Source organism: Prionailurus bengalensis, chromosome B2, assembly GCF_016509475.1.
Source record: "Prionailurus bengalensis isolate Pbe53 chromosome B2, Fcat_Pben_1.1_paternal_pri, whole genome shotgun sequence".
Classification (NCBI taxonomy): domain Eukaryota; kingdom Metazoa; phylum Chordata; class Mammalia; order Carnivora; family Felidae; genus Prionailurus; species Prionailurus bengalensis.
Genome location: NC_057349.1, coordinates 113274963 through 113289894, shown reverse-complemented (window position 1 = coordinate 113289894; position 14932 = coordinate 113274963). Strand labels below are relative to the sequence as shown.

The 14932-nt window shown below is 43.6% G+C and overlaps 1 protein-coding gene across 1 annotated transcript; it reads right to left on the bottom strand.

Moving 5' to 3' along the window:
- Positions 1 to 769: 769 nt before the first annotated feature.
- Positions 770 to 12931, bottom strand: HEY2 (hes related family bHLH transcription factor with YRPW motif 2). Its single transcript, XM_043592252.1, has 5 exons — positions 12685 to 12931; positions 10676 to 10754; positions 10458 to 10541; positions 8014 to 8095; positions 770 to 3390 (listed from the first exon to the last, which is right to left on the bottom strand). Exons 1-5 carry the CDS (start codon positions 12765 to 12767, stop codon positions 2705 to 2707), a joined length of 1014 nt encoding a protein of 337 aa, XP_043448187.1. The 5' UTR covers positions 12768 to 12931; the 3' UTR covers positions 770 to 2704.
- Positions 12932 to 14932: the final 2001 nt, after the last annotated feature.

Here is a 14932-nt window from a genome sequence, read left to right as displayed (position 1 = left end):
TAAATTTACTTAGTTGAACTTTGCTTTTTAACACAGCAAAATGTGATGTCAATAGCTAATGATGTGAAACATTTATCAAGGACCAATTAACTTCAAATGACCAAAATTATAGACAACAATCACCTTTAGGAACTATGACACCCCTTAGCAACTATGTCGCAAGTTGTTTTGCAAATATTTTAATCAATTAATTGGAAAAATAACAGCCCATATGTAACAGGGAAGGAAAAAAATGTAAGGAAAAACCAAAAAGGACGAGAAAGGGAGGAAAGGAGGAAGAAAGTGGATTTATCTTAAACTATTTAATCCAAATTAAAAATAAAAATTCCTGATCTCTAAAATGGTTTACATTCCAAAAAAGGAAAAGAAATTCTTTGAATGCTGACATTACAACAGGCACAGAATCAGCTGCTAGATCTTAAAATAAGAATTACTTCTATGCCTATTGTCCACAAATCATGACTCAAAAGCAAACTTCAAATACTACTAAATCCATTTCCTTATTTGTTACTTAACTCCATCAGAGCTAATAGAAGATGCAATGATCACAGAACTTATAGACAGGAGGAACAAAGTGATCTGGTTTTGCTCATATTTTACCCACATACAGACAGAAATTAGAAAAACTATATACTTAATTTTTCAAAACTAAAATAATGTAAGAAACCTCACACTTTTCCCCTTAATAGCATAACTGACATGAATAAACACATTCTTTTTTTAAAAAATTCTTTTCTTACGTTTGGCCCAATAGCTTCAGGAACTAAAATAATCTCTTCTAGGCTTTATTGAAGAAGGAGGGATATGTGCACAATTTCTATAGCATCAAAAGAAAGTTTCATTGAGGTAGGTACAGAGGATTTCTCATCAGGAAGCATGTATATGCTTATCACATATACAGGTGATGTTTTAAAAACCCTCTACAAATGTTTTTGAGTTACAAGATGTATGACACATTCTAGCTTATTATCCCAGGTTCAATGTACTATTATTTGGAGCTCGTGTATTTGCACTTTTCTAAGAACCACGGTTAAGAATAAAAGGCAGAGGAAACTGATCACTTCCTGTCTCCAAATAATGTCAAACCCGCCTATGCTGAACTGATATACAAGCTCAGATAAACACTATTTTCAGGCAAGCTGTGAATTATATTAAATGACTCTGAAAGAGAAAAAGAAAAGCCACGGCTTAAATTGTTAGTGAAGGAAGGCCTTGCTTGAAATTCATGTCAACTTTCCATTCTGCAAAGCAACTCATCCACATAGAAATAGTCAAAAAAAGGACTTCATTTAATTAGTGATATTTAGACTTCTGCATAGAAAAAGGTTACAAAGTAATGCAAAAAAGACTAGGTACAATAATTTTAAAACAAATATTTAAAAGTATAATTTTGTATAATGTTTAACATTCTCATGTTTATTGCTTTCTCCACACAGCAGAGAAATGAAGTGCGTAATAATACATGCTGTGTCTTTACCTTTCAAACATAAAATCTCACGTGCTCAATTTCAATGTATTAAGAGATTATTTTGTCATTAAAAATTAAAAAAAACACCGTTATGTAGCACTAGTCTAGGCATGAACAAAAAATAATTTATGTACATCCCACTGCATACATTCATCTTGATTTGGGATCAAATGCAATCATGAGCTTGACAAAGAGCATTTAAAAATCGTGGCTTTTCTCTTCCCAATGCTCTCTCCCTGTCTCGTCACCTCCAGAAATGCAGCTTTTCCCAAAGGGCGACAAGAATAGGTATTACACATTATCAGGACAAAATGAAGAGGATAAATACGTAAAAACAGTCCAAATGAAACAATAAATTAACCTAAACTTTTACACACTGGAGAGTTTTCAAGTTGGCATGAATCAAATAGCTTCTGGGGGGCACATGGTAGGCAAGTGCTTCTAGGTGCACTCTATGTATGGTTTTACATAAAGAAGCACCAAATTTTGAGCCGTGGAAAAAAAAGTGCCTGGGGGCTTGCAGGCAGGGCAGAAATGGCTGTTAATCTGAGCACTGATGGAATAATTGCTTATACCAATGCATTGCTAAATGTCACCATTTGGCAGGCAAGTCTGTACAAAGGAAGAAAACTAAGATAAAACTAGGTCTTTCAACTTGAAAATTATTTTCAGCAATCCTTTTGGCCAACAAAAACCTCTTGGTTTCAACAGAGTACTCTTCGCTGGCATTTTATTAAAATGTCTGCAGCCTAATACAAGACTTCTGTCCCTTTCCTGTCTTAACCTAACCTCTATGATCTTCTTTACTTGTGCAATGTTAATCTGTTCACAAGAAAACTTTACTAGCTCAGGCACTTATGAAACACAAATATTTTTTTTTTTTCCATCTAGTTTCAAGAGAATCCAGTCAGGGCTTTTTTTTTTTTTTCTTCCCCAATTCAGACATACTGATGCACTCCTGGATGGTACAGTCCATATATTTCCCAGGAAACTTCTAAATGAGAACAAGTGTGAAGTTTTCAAAAGTTGCTGATGTCAGTTACCAAGCTGCCTTAAACAAAACAAGAGAGAAAAGATAATACCACATTTCCACTTGTGAGGTTTGTGTCTCAAATAGCTTTATTGTTCCTTTGTGGATCTGTAGACATCTGTATGGCTACTTTCAGGGTGCAGAGGTTTAAGCTGACTCTGAAATGAAGGACATTCAGTTACTATTGCAAAAAGTTCAATGCAAACTTAAAAAGCTCCCACTTCTGTCCCCCAGGGTCGGTAAGGTTTACTGTTTGTTCCGCCGCTGGTCTGCTGAGGGCTGGAGGTGGCTGACACCGTTAGGGGCGGGCTGATGGCGGTGGCGGCTGCCACTGCTGCAGCTGCGTTCGGGGGGAGCATGGGGAAGGCCCCCGCGAAGGACAGAGGGAAGCTGTGCGCGGCTGCGGTGGCTGCTGCAGCGGCCGCGTGGACAGTGGCCGAGAGGGACAAGAGAGAGGTGGACAGAGGTGGCACGCAGGGGGCAACGCTGCCCGTTGACGGCATCCGAAGGGCAGAATCGGCGTGGGCAAACGTGGCCGTGAGCAGGGCGGAGCCGTGGGCAGGAGGCACTTCTGAAGCCGTGGAGAGGCGACAAGGCGTTGACTCGGAGGCGTGGAGTCCGTTGGGTTGGAGCAGGGCAGCGGGGAGATGGTGGAAGGCCGCCGCCCAGTGGTGCGGGTGCAGGGGGTGATGGTGGTGGGCCAGTGAGGACGTCATGGCCGCCGCCTCCCGCTGCGAGGCGCACGTGCTGAGATGAGAGACCAGTCGTACCCGCAGGGGATCCGAGGAGTCCAGGCCCTCCACGGAGCTCAGATACCTGGCCACCTCCGTTAAGCACTCCCGGAATCCAATGCTCATGAAGTCCATGGCAAGAGCATGTGCGTCAAAGTAGCCTAGAAGGGGGTTTGAGTGAAGTGGGGGCCAGGGCAGGGAGTGAGAGAAAACGGCACAATTACTGTGAGTAAACACCAACTGTGCTCCTCTCGGCGCTGCAGAAGATTCAAGCGGGATGACGACCCTTTCTGAAAATGTTGCCAGTTATTTATGGTTGTAACTTCTGCAGAAGAAAGTACACTTTGCAATTCACATGTGTGACAAGGCTGGCAATGCTATATACTACAGTTGTTCTTGCAACCAAATACTACGGTGGGGAAAAAAATTAAGAACATCCGTGTTTCAAACACTTCCATAAAAAACCAGGAGGGGATGTCTCTCCTTTTGTACGGTGGGATAGTGAAATTCCCTCGTAAACTTTTGCACGGAAGTACCGAGTTTCAGTCTCTTTGTCTCTGTCACATGAGGTGGAGATTAAAGGGTTTATCCGAAACATCCTCACTATTGGCATTTGTCACAGAGATATGAAATGTATCTTAGCAGCTTGAAGACCTTCTTTAAAAATATGCTAGAATCTCTTAATAAACTCAACAATGCTTTTTGACTTAGTGGTTTGTTTTTTTTTTTCAAAGTGAAAACATTTTGTCGTTAGTTTGTAACAAAAAGATTTGATGAAAACAAAATGACTTTTTAAAAATCTTGGTTACTAATTTGAAGATCTTACTTTTCTATCATGCAATATCAGGCTGCTTTACTGATATGAGATTACTATACCTCTTTACTTTTCTTAAATTTAAATATATATTTCCTTCAGTAGTTAGCTTACATTTTCCTGGCATCTACCCAGGAAAAAGATGTGCATTAATTTTTCAGTGTGTATGCATGCACAGCCCACATCGAAGGTCACTACTGTAAAAATGGCTGGAGCTGGGTCACATTTAGAAGAATCCCTTTTTATCCACTGATAATACACTGGACAGAAAATAATAAAGTATTTTTATTAATAGTGCCAATTTAGGGGCGCCTGGGTGGCTCAGTCGGTTAAGCGTCCGACTTCAGCTCAGGTCACGATCTCGCGGTCCGCGAGTTCGAGCCCCACATTGGGCTCTGGGCTGATGGCTCAGAGCCTGGAGCCTGCTTCCAATTCTGTGTCTCCCTCTCTTTCTGCCCCTCCCCCATTCATGCTGTGTCTCTCTCTGTCTCAAAAATAAATCAACGTTAAAAAAAAATTAAAAAAAAATAGTGCCAATTTAGGATAGAATAATAATAATCAGACAATTGGGGAAATGTCACCACTTTGAATGGGTGACCTCTAATATGTACAGATGCATCTTTTTTCAGATTCTTTCTCATTTGTAACTTTTTTTTTTTAGCTATTTTCAAATTAAAAATTTACTCAGTTTTGGGATATGGGTATATCTAAATGAGAAATACCACAAAGTTATTTTCGTCTAAGGCATTTATATTATCTTTTTCATGTTTCTGTAGATCAAAGTATTACCTGTTTCATTTATCATCCACTAAAAATTAAACCATCTTATTCTGTAATCAAAGCATTTGGAAAATAGTATTCACAATATTCACAGTCCTAAATAAAGTTAGAATATCAACAGAAATTTGGAAGTCCCAAAAACACATCTGAGGCAAAAAATACACCATGAAAACAGTAAAAACAGCACAAAGCAGATATAAGAGAATATCATGCAATGTGGGAGATCAGCAACAAAAACAGTTAGCATCCCAGAACTTCAGCTTAGTTAGCAACAAAGTCCCTGGGATTAAGAGGGAAAGCTCTTCCTGAAGACGACACCTCCGTGGACAGATTTCACATGAGGACCCTCAGGGTTCATTGCAGGGCATTGCAGGCTTCTAATTTTCATGAGGTAAGGAGGGAGGAAATCAACAGAAGTCAGAGTCCAGAAATGCAGAGGGATCTAGAAATTTAGGTTCCTCTGTAAATTCTCTCTAGAAGCTACCTCAATACCAAGATAGACTATAAAGAATGGAACAACATAATTGGAGCCCCAGGAGCTTCCAAGAATTTTCATGAGCGGGTACAAGTTGATCGAAAGTTGTGGTTTGCCAGCTGTATGTTGTTATACGTGGCTGAGTTCTCTGTTGCATATTAAGGAGTATCAATTGTGTAATTCCTATTATGTTGCTGAACGCAGAGGGAAATGGCGACCAACAGCTGTCTCCTGGGAATAGATATTGGGCCAATAATAAAAGCACACGGGGCCATTCCACACCACTTCCTTCATGCCATCACTGTTATGCGGCTTTAAGTGAATAAACTCACAACAACCTTGTGAGGTAGACACTATGGCTGTCATTTTGCAGATGAGAAAACGGGCTCAGCAAGGGTGAGTAGTTTACCTAGGGTCACAGAGCTAATATATGGCTGATCGAGGATTTGAAACCAGGCAACCCAACTGCAGAGTCTATGCCCTTCACCACTGGGAGGCCCCTACAGCAGTTGTGAGTCTTTGATGATGTGAGATCACATTGCCCGCCCCTCCTGTTTAAGGCCCACATTTTCTCCTATGGGATGACCTCTCTAATGACTTGGCAGTCAGGCGACTTGTGTGGAGCTTGCTTGGAAATGTCTGTTCATAAACTATTCTGGGATGAATTTTAGGACTGTTCAGGTAGCCAAGAATAGCAACCAAGAATGGAACTTAGTTTTTATAATAAGGCATAAGAACAATATTACTCTTTAGAAGTATAGCTCATGCCAAATATTTGAAACCCTGATAAGAATTCTTGGCCTTGTGGTGAACAACACCAAGGGAGGCAGAGCAATCAAAAAGCTGTTCCTGCACCATCACTAATTCAACCAGTCTTCTACATCTGAGGTAGCAGGTGCAGAGACAAAATCATGGGGCTGGAGGTGCTTTAGAGCTCAGAGTGCTAGTGTAGGCCTCACAGTACTGCAGAGTACTTCTGCCTTGGGTTAAAGGTCAAGCAGCAGCCAAGCTGGGCTGGATCACTGGCTTCTACGATTTCATCCAGTTCTCCTCTATTATGTAAGAACTTTTACATCCTATTCTGAGGGTTACATTTTAATGATTAGAAATCACAATTCCATACCCATTCAGGATGGTTTCTAGAGAAGGTGGGCTTCTCTTTAAAGTGTTTACTTCCCACCTAAAAGATTGTGAAGGCCAGTGCTGATGTTTTGTTTTTTAAGTTTACTTATTTTGAGAGAGAGAGAGAGAACGAACGAACGAACAAACAGGGGAGGGGCAGAAAGAGAGGGAGAGAGAGAATCCCAGGCAGCTTCCACACCATCAGTGAGGAGCCCAATGTGGGGCTTGAACCCATGTACTGTGAGATCAGGACCCAAGCCAAAACCAAGAGTTGGACACTTAACCAACTGAGTCATCCAGGCACCCCCAGGGCTGATGTTCTAAAGGGCTTCAGGGGCGCCTGGGTGGCTCAGTCGGTTGAGCATCTGACTTCGGCTCAGGTCATGATCTCACAGCTTGTGAGTTCGAGCCCCGCATCAGGCTCTGTGCTGACAGCTCAGAGCCTGAGGCCTGCTTCTGCTTCTGTGTCTCCCTCTCTCTCTGCCTGTAACCTACTCACATTCTCTCTCTCAAAAATAAATATTAAAAAAAATTAAAAAAAAAATAAATAAAGGGCTTCAGCAGTATGGGCATACTGGAGTTAAGTACTAAAGTACTTCTATACCAATTGGTAAATAGCTACTTCCCTCCAATGTTTTGCCTCTGCTCTGATCTAGGGCAAACTGTGATACTATGTGATAAAAAGCTAATGCTGAGCAGAGAAGCCTCCAGGATGGAGGGAAGCACTTAGCCCCTGGTGGTACCCTCTCCCAACTCAGTTGTCAAATGTACTGAGTAACAAAAACACTCTCGGTTAAGGTGAATAGCAAAGGCTTGCTTGAAGGCTAAAAACAATACAAAAGGGCAAAATCAAGTCTCAGTAACATGTGAGAAGAAGGATAATAAAATGTGAATAAATTATTACAGCTTTCAGGATCTCAAGTCTATTTTCAGTATAACATGAGGGTCCATCCCTGACCTCTGGATGATTCTAGTACAGAAGATATCTCTCCAGGGCACTGGGCCGGGGGCACCTATTCCTGTTTGCTCTCTGCAGGAATGACTGAGTTTCCAGTCCAGAGAATTACTACCTACACTTCAAATGTTCTGTCTGGTCCAAACCCAAGACCAGCCAAAATGTGAAAACAATGAAAACAATTCTTAAGTCAATTCCTTTGAAATAGTTGTACTGTATTGAGTCCCAGCCTTGATCTAATGGAGTCTGGGGAAAGGGAAAGAAGAAGAGAAAAAGATTGCCTTTAACCTCCTGTTTATGTTTGGATGTTTGTGTGTTTGTTTTGTCTTTCTGTACAGATTCCAGCATGTGCTTCTGAGGTCCCAAACAAATCTCTGACCAGGCTGCTGTGAATGAAGCTTTACTCCCACAGTATTATGAAAGCAAACACAAGCCCAGGGTCAAGTGCTTCTTTTGTTCCAGAAGTTCTTTCCCACGAGTTCAATCCTGCCATTAGCATTGATTTCCACAGCTTTAATCTGGGACCTCCTATCTCAGCTTGTTAAAGAACTGTTCAACTATGACTTTCCTATAATCTTAGGGGAGGGGAATGAAAAGAGAAAGGCGGAAAGGGGGTAAAAATGAAGTCACCTACTTACCTTTACCCCCAGTTGCCTGAAGCATCTTTAAATGATCTACTGTCATTTGCAGTATTTCGGCTTTCTCTAACTTCGCAGATCCCTGCATAAACAAATCATGAAGTCTTATAAGTCCTATGGAAACTGACTTGGAACATTTTACACTGGATTTTCAATTTTTCTTCTCACTAGAAAAGTCTAAATTTAATTTTTTTCATAGAAAAATCTGAATTCTTTGCAAGCTTTACATGCAAACAATAATTATTATGTCATACCTAATGACAGATATTTGCCAATTTATCATTTAAAGACTAAAAGGCATAACAAATAATTTTTTAATCATATGATTAAACTATACTCCAAAGATCACTCCACTAAAACTATTACACTGCAAAAATGTCAAATCCTGTATCCAATCTCTACCCTATATTGGGGGACATTCAACAGTCTAGATCAGCTGAATCCAACTCTGAAGGTTAAGGAAATAGGATCTTAGAAAATCAGATTTTTCAAAAATAAAAAGTCCTAGTAAGCCTTTAAGATACACCCCTGGTAAGGAGAACCAAAATCAAAAAAGGGAAGACTTAAGGTTTTTGGGTTTTTTTTTTTCCAAAAATTACCAGCAGGTGTCACTGTGAATTCCAAGTTCATAAACAAGAAAGCATAATTTACTCCTACCTAGTAAGCATCAGAAATGCTTAAAGATTATTTGAACCCTTTAGAACAGTTCTTAATAAAATGCCTTGGGAATATATTTATACGTTCTACTTTTCAAAATAAGGCAACCTCTAGAAACCAACCAAAATACAAATGTGCCACCTTGAACTGCCTCAGAGGACTCTGGGTAGCTTCTAATTTCCTGGAAAAACTAAATAATTAAATCAATGTGTCTTTCTCAAAAGAAAACTGAAGTTTTATTCAAGTTCCCATGCTCTACTTTTTTGTGAAAATTATCAGCACCCTGTACATGGTGAGAGTGCCAGAGTCATTGAAACCGCTAGAAAGAACACTCTTCTAATCACACCGTAACAGGGCCAGCTCGCCAGGGTTGGTAGCCAAGCCTGGCAAATGGGAAAGCCTGTGTTTATGGTAACTAACTGCCAAACAACTGAGGTTAGCTTTTAAGGTTTAAGTCGACATTTAAGAAAAAAAAATCTAACAAACTGATGGGAAAAATACTCACCAAATAACTGCAGACATTTCGGTACCCAAAGTGAAAACAGTGATTACTGATGTTTTCATTTTCAGCCCATTGTCATTGAAAATGTTACTAATCAAAACTACAATTTCCACCTTACATTTAGCTTACCAAAGTCGGTTTCAGCATATAGGTATCTTTTTTTTTCTCTCACAAATGTATAATCAAGAGCCTGTTACATCTTGCACTTTTGTCAATATTCACTTTTTCCATCAAGATGTACAGGAGTTTCAGTGAAAGTAATAACAAAATTGCAGGTTCTGGATAATTGCCAAGGGCTTTTGTAGGGCTTGCTGTATAATGTTTGTAGTTCATGAAGTAAACAACAAAATGACATAAACAAACAACTGCTGTCTTATATGCTATTTGAATTAAATTGAAAGTATTTTCAACAGTGTATGATGCCATATTCTTTGAAAGATGCTCTTAGAAATCTGTGCCATTAGCCATTGTGGCAAGAGATATAAAACTTTTCTAAGAAAACAAAGGAAGATTTAAACATTTGGCTTCCTCCTTTTCTAAGTATGCCCAAAAAAAAAAAAAATTTTTTTTTTTTTGGTAAAGGAATACTTGAATTCTGAAAGAGGGAATTGTTGGCTAGTTTTATTTTTATCAAACTTCCAAAGAGATGCCCCAAATAGAACACCACTCCTAGCTCTAGTTCCTGAATGGTAATACTAATAAAATTTATTTACCAAATCACTTGGTTTCATTTTTAATCCCTAGATTAATAGAGTGGTGTTTTTAATCTAGGGATTAAAAATGAAACCAAGTGATTTGGTAAATAAATTTTATTAGTATTACCATTCAGGAACTAGAGCTAGAATTGTTACTTCCTGGACTTTTGTTATTTTTAAAATAAAAAGCGCTTCTTTTTTTTTTTTTTTTAGCAGTTTACAAAAAAGTGAAATTTTGTGATATATATGTGTGTGTGTGTGTGTGTGTGTGTATTTAAAGAGTACGACATACAGCTGGGTTTTGAACAAAACCACTACTGGTCTTCATAGAAAGAACAGAGAAAGCATGAACACTGTTACCCTTAAGGGAAAATAAGCTGAAGAATGGAAATGTTTTTCAACTTCATGATGGATTATGTTTTTAATAGTTTTGCCACAACAAAGCATTTTATTGAAATAGCTGCTCTGTGCCAGATCAGGGCACATACACCATTATTTTAATGAGCTTTAACAAGAACCCACATTCCCAGATGAGAGAATCAGATTTTCTGAGTCTTTTGGTGGGGTGGTCAGGGGTGAGGGTTGCTTACTTGTTTCTCAAAAGCAGTTGGCACCAGTCGTCTCAACTCCGATAAACTGTTATTTATCCGATCTCGACGCCTTTTCTCTATTATCTATCTCAAAGAAAGCAAAACAACAACAAAAATTTATGAATACACAAATGACAAAATTACTCTTAATGGAAGAACACCACTGTTATACATTAGTCTGAATCACATGAACTAAAAAGAAAAAAAAAATCACATACCCCTCTCCTTTTCTTTCTTGCCATAATCTGAGATGTTGTTGTTGGGGAATTCGATCTAATCACAGAGCTAGTACTTTGCCTGTGAAACAGGAACAGTACATCAGGTGCTGCATTAACATAACAATGGTTTCTTCTGGGTACTTCATAGCACCCATTAAATATTGAGTGACTGCACAGCTCAGGTCTATATTATTTTATTCTTAATTCTTACTTTTCTCTTCACATACTTTGTTTTCAGCTCTTATATCTCTTTCCATGCCCCCCCTTTTTTTAAACAAGTAATCTAGACACCAAATCCATTGGCAAAAACATCCCTCAACTTTTAAGTCTTGCAGTGAAAAAATTACAGGCAGACAGAATGCGAAGTTAGAAATTAGTACTTCCTGGTGCCATTCAAAAATGTTTCTTGAAAATCAGCTAATCTCTAATAGCATCCTTCCTGCACCCTCCTCGTCAGACCCACTAAACAAAGCAAAGCAATTTTAAAATAAAAGCCATGTTTAGCACCACTATCAAACAGATATAAGGTCATCACGTGTCAAACTGTTGTCCCTAGATGCAATCTTCAAAATAAACAGAAGTTATCTTACTATCTCAAAACTTCAATTAGACATATCTCACAACAGAAAAAAAAAATGTAATGTTTTGTATACTAATCTTCCAAAAGAATGCCCCAAATTAAATATGGCACTGACAGGGAAATTAAAATTACATCAACTACTAGGTAAATGTTTTAGTTTGAAAACGAAACTGTAGGTGAGTATCTCCCCCGTCTTCAAGCTAAGCTTAAATCTCTATAGGGGCTGCAATCAATCTTGAGTTTACTAATGAAAAGGTATTTTATACTGAAAGTTCAATCAATTACCACTTATAACTTTTATGATGCTTTCTAGTTTGTACATGTTTCTCTTCATAATTCGTGGATACTATGCTTCTTTATGTTCTCGAAATCTCCAGGTTCCTGTTATTTGCTTTCATTTTAGAAATGCTGCACACACCAGGTTCTTATTACCTCACCTTCTCACTTCTGGATCTTATTTCTGAATTAACTGTCTCCCTCAGTCCCACCCCATCTCAACTGGTTTCATCTTTCACAAGGCTTCTTCTGTTTTTCAGATCTCGTTTTTTTAAGACGACACACGCTTTAAAAGTAATTAAAAGATACTTTGCAAACGCTTCCTGTCAATATCTTTGCTGTTGCTGATTTCACGCTTTGGCTTGTGCTTACGAGAATAACGATGTGGAAAGAAAACCAGTATTCCAAAGGTAGGAAGAATTTTGCTCTTTGAGTGACAGCTGCAGATAAATAATTAAGGAGCTTGTGGGGATGCCAATTAGAAGCAATTATCATTTGACCCGCCTTGGCACTAAAATGCCTCGGTAATCTCCCTCTGTCACTGGAAAGTGGAGGTCTGGCTTCTGTGATCACGACTCCGATCTTTTCCAGACTTAACAGCAAGCAGTCGAAGAGATGATCTATGCCCGAAACGATCCGTCACTCACTCTCCCGTAAACCCACTCACACACGGCCAAGGGAAAGCTTAACCTCCTTAGCCTTAACATCGCAAACTCCTTTAATGTCTCCAAAAGGCAAGTCATCATTTCAGGCTCTTGAAAAATTAAAAAAAAAAAAATCAATCTGTTTTGCTCTTCACCTGGCCCATCCTTAAAGTGCTCCCACAGTTTCAGAGGCGGGGGCGTCGCCCGTCGCCAGCCGGTCCGCTTGCCTAACGCTGACAGCCTGGGACCCTCCCTCGCCAACTCCTGCGCAGTCTTTCAGTCGCGTCCCCTTTCCTCTCCGCCCCACCCCTGGTGTGAAAGCCGACATCCCCCGCCCCACCCCAACGCACGCTCCGTGAGCGCCCACCGCTCAAAATTTCCCGGGCAAAACTTTCCCCACTATGTTAGGACGCCGCGGAGAGGAGCCTTGGGATTTCCAAGGAGCCGCTCGCGCACAAAGCTCCCCGACGCCTCGGGCTCTGGGCAGTCCCCGTCGAGCCCGCGCTCACCCCGAGTAATTGTTCTCGCTCCCCACGTCGATGGTCTCGTCCATGTCGCTCTCGGAGGTCGTCTCCTCGCAAGGGCGCTTCATCGCGGCGAAGACGGCGCTGGGCACAGCCCAGCCCGAGCCACCGACGCCGAGCGGGGCGCAGCGCCCTCCCTGCCTGCCTCCTCCCTTCCTCCCTCCCTCTCTGGGCCCGGGCAGGCGCGGCTCCCGCGGCGGCGCGGTCGGCTCCTCGCGGCTCTTTCCCACGCCGCAGCCGAGCTCGGCCGCAAGAACCGGCGCCGGCCACGCCCCTCCGCGCGGGCGGGGCCACCTCGCCCGCCTCCCGCGCGCAGGCCCCGGCCGCCCCGCCGGGTTCCGCCTCCTCGGGGTCGGCGTGGCCCGCGATTGGTTGGGGCGGAGGGGCGGGGCCGCGCTCGCCAATGCTCGCGGCGGAGGCTTCTGCAGAGGCGTGGGAACGCGGCCGCGCACCTGGGGTCCGGGAGCTGCGCGCGGGCGGGAGAGGCAGCGGCGAGCCTGAGCGTGAGGTTGATAGCTCCCGCTAGGGCAGCACGCGGACGTGGGCGCGAGCGCGGCGAGAGAAGGCCGCTGAGGGGCGGGCTCCGGACCTCGGGTTTCGGCCCTCCTCCTCGCCACCCCCCACCCCCCCGCACAGTCTGACGGTGAAGTTTCTGTCTTGTGTTTAAAGAATAACTCCAAGCGCGTGGCTGAGTGTGAGCGAGCGTGTAGTGACGTTGGGAGGCGCCGTGGCTTAACCGAACCGCCCCACTCGGACGTCCCTCGTCTGGACCAAAACTGCTGACTGGCTGACCCTGACGGTCACATTTGCCCTCTGGGGTTTTAGAAAACCTTAAATGAAAGTTGCTTTTCTCCCTGGCAACTCCCGAGGCTGCTTCCGCGGCCTCTGGGCTGTGGACAGATAAGGACGTGAGTTTCCCCGACCAGGTACTTAACCGCTGGCTGTCGGAGGGTCTGAGGTCGGCTACCATGTGACGTTCGCTTTGCTCTAAATCAGTTATTTCCATTTGGCCACAGGGGCCTTGGGTAGTAGACTCCGCTGAGTAGACCGTGAGCCGGAGTTGTGTCCCCTCCGGCGGCGGGAAAGACTAGAGCATTGGTGCAGGTATTTCAGGACACACTTTTAGCAGTTTTTCAACTTCGAGGTTTTCGGGCTTGGATTATCCGGGTGATGGCAGTTCTCCGCTCCCCTTGGTGTGTGCCGTCGCAGCGGCAGAGTTCATTAGAATCCCGAACGTGAAAAAACCGCGCTTGGAAAATCAGCTTGTTTTCTAAAGGACGAATTCGTGTCCTGTGTTCAGTGCATTAGACAGCGTGGGTTGTAAAAACGACAGAAGTGCTTGGAAAACATGTTTTAAAGCGGCTCTTCCCCTGTGTTGCGGGGCTCGGAGAGGCTACGCCGACGTGCCTCGGCGAGGGCAGGAGCTGGGCAGACCCAGAGCGAGAGGCGGCGTCGGGTCGCCCGCCCCGGCGCCGCGGGACCGGGAGGCGGGCGGCGGGTTGGTCGCGGGCGAGCCGGAGGCTCCTTGCTCCGGGACAGCTCCGTGCTTAGTGGACAAACGGCTCTGAGAAAGGGGCGTCTGTCATTCATCACAACCCTCCGCCACGGACGGATTCCTGATTTTCTAGGGATCTGATTAGGGCGTCCCTTTGACACTCCATTCTGTCCCCACACAAGACCGGCGCGGGGCGGGGAGGAGGAGAGGAAAGGATGAGACGGGAAAAGACTGGGCCCGGGCGGGGGTTGGGCGGGGGAGAGCGGGAAGGACGTGCAGCCAGCGTGTTAAGCCCTCATTAAAACACAAAACCCCTTCCCCACACGCCCTCGTTTCTTTTGTGCGGTCCCCACCGCGGTGCCTGCAATAACCGTGTGAACAGAAATCCAAAACGTTTCATCCTGACTTCTGAAACTTAACCCCAGGCAAAGCACACAGTCGGCGGGGGCCGAGCGGGCCCTGGTGGGCTGGACCAGGTCAGCTCAGGACGCCCGGGACGCGGGGGTGGGGGGCGATGACCCCCCCCCCCCCGCCCAATTCGGCCGTCGGCCTCAGGGCGGAAGCCCAATCCGCGCGGGTCTCTGGGCCCGTGCTGGTCTGCAGTGGCTGAGTAGCTGGGCACGCCGAACGCAGCTGAGCCGGCCCGCATCCCTCGGGCTCTCGGACCTCCCCTGCGCCACTCAGCTCCAGATCCCCGCAGGCCTGCGGGGCTGAGCCCGACGCGCGTGCTGTCCGCCC

What these genes read in the sequence shown, in the direction of transcription:
- HEY2 (XM_043592252.1), bottom strand. Translation starts at nt 12,767, where the DNA reads ATGAAGCGCCCTTGCGAGGAGACGACCTCCGAGAGCGACATGGACGAG. An exon ending in CAAGAAAGAAAAGGAGAGGG is followed by an intron (nt 10,542 to 10,675) that starts GTATGTGATTTT and finishes TCTTTGAGATAG; the next exon opens with ATAATAGAGAAAAGGCGTCG. An exon ending in TCAGGCAACTGGGGGTAAAG is followed by an intron (nt 3,391 to 8,013) that starts GTAAGTAGGTGA and finishes ACCCCCTTCTAG; the next exon opens with GCTACTTTGACGCACATGCT.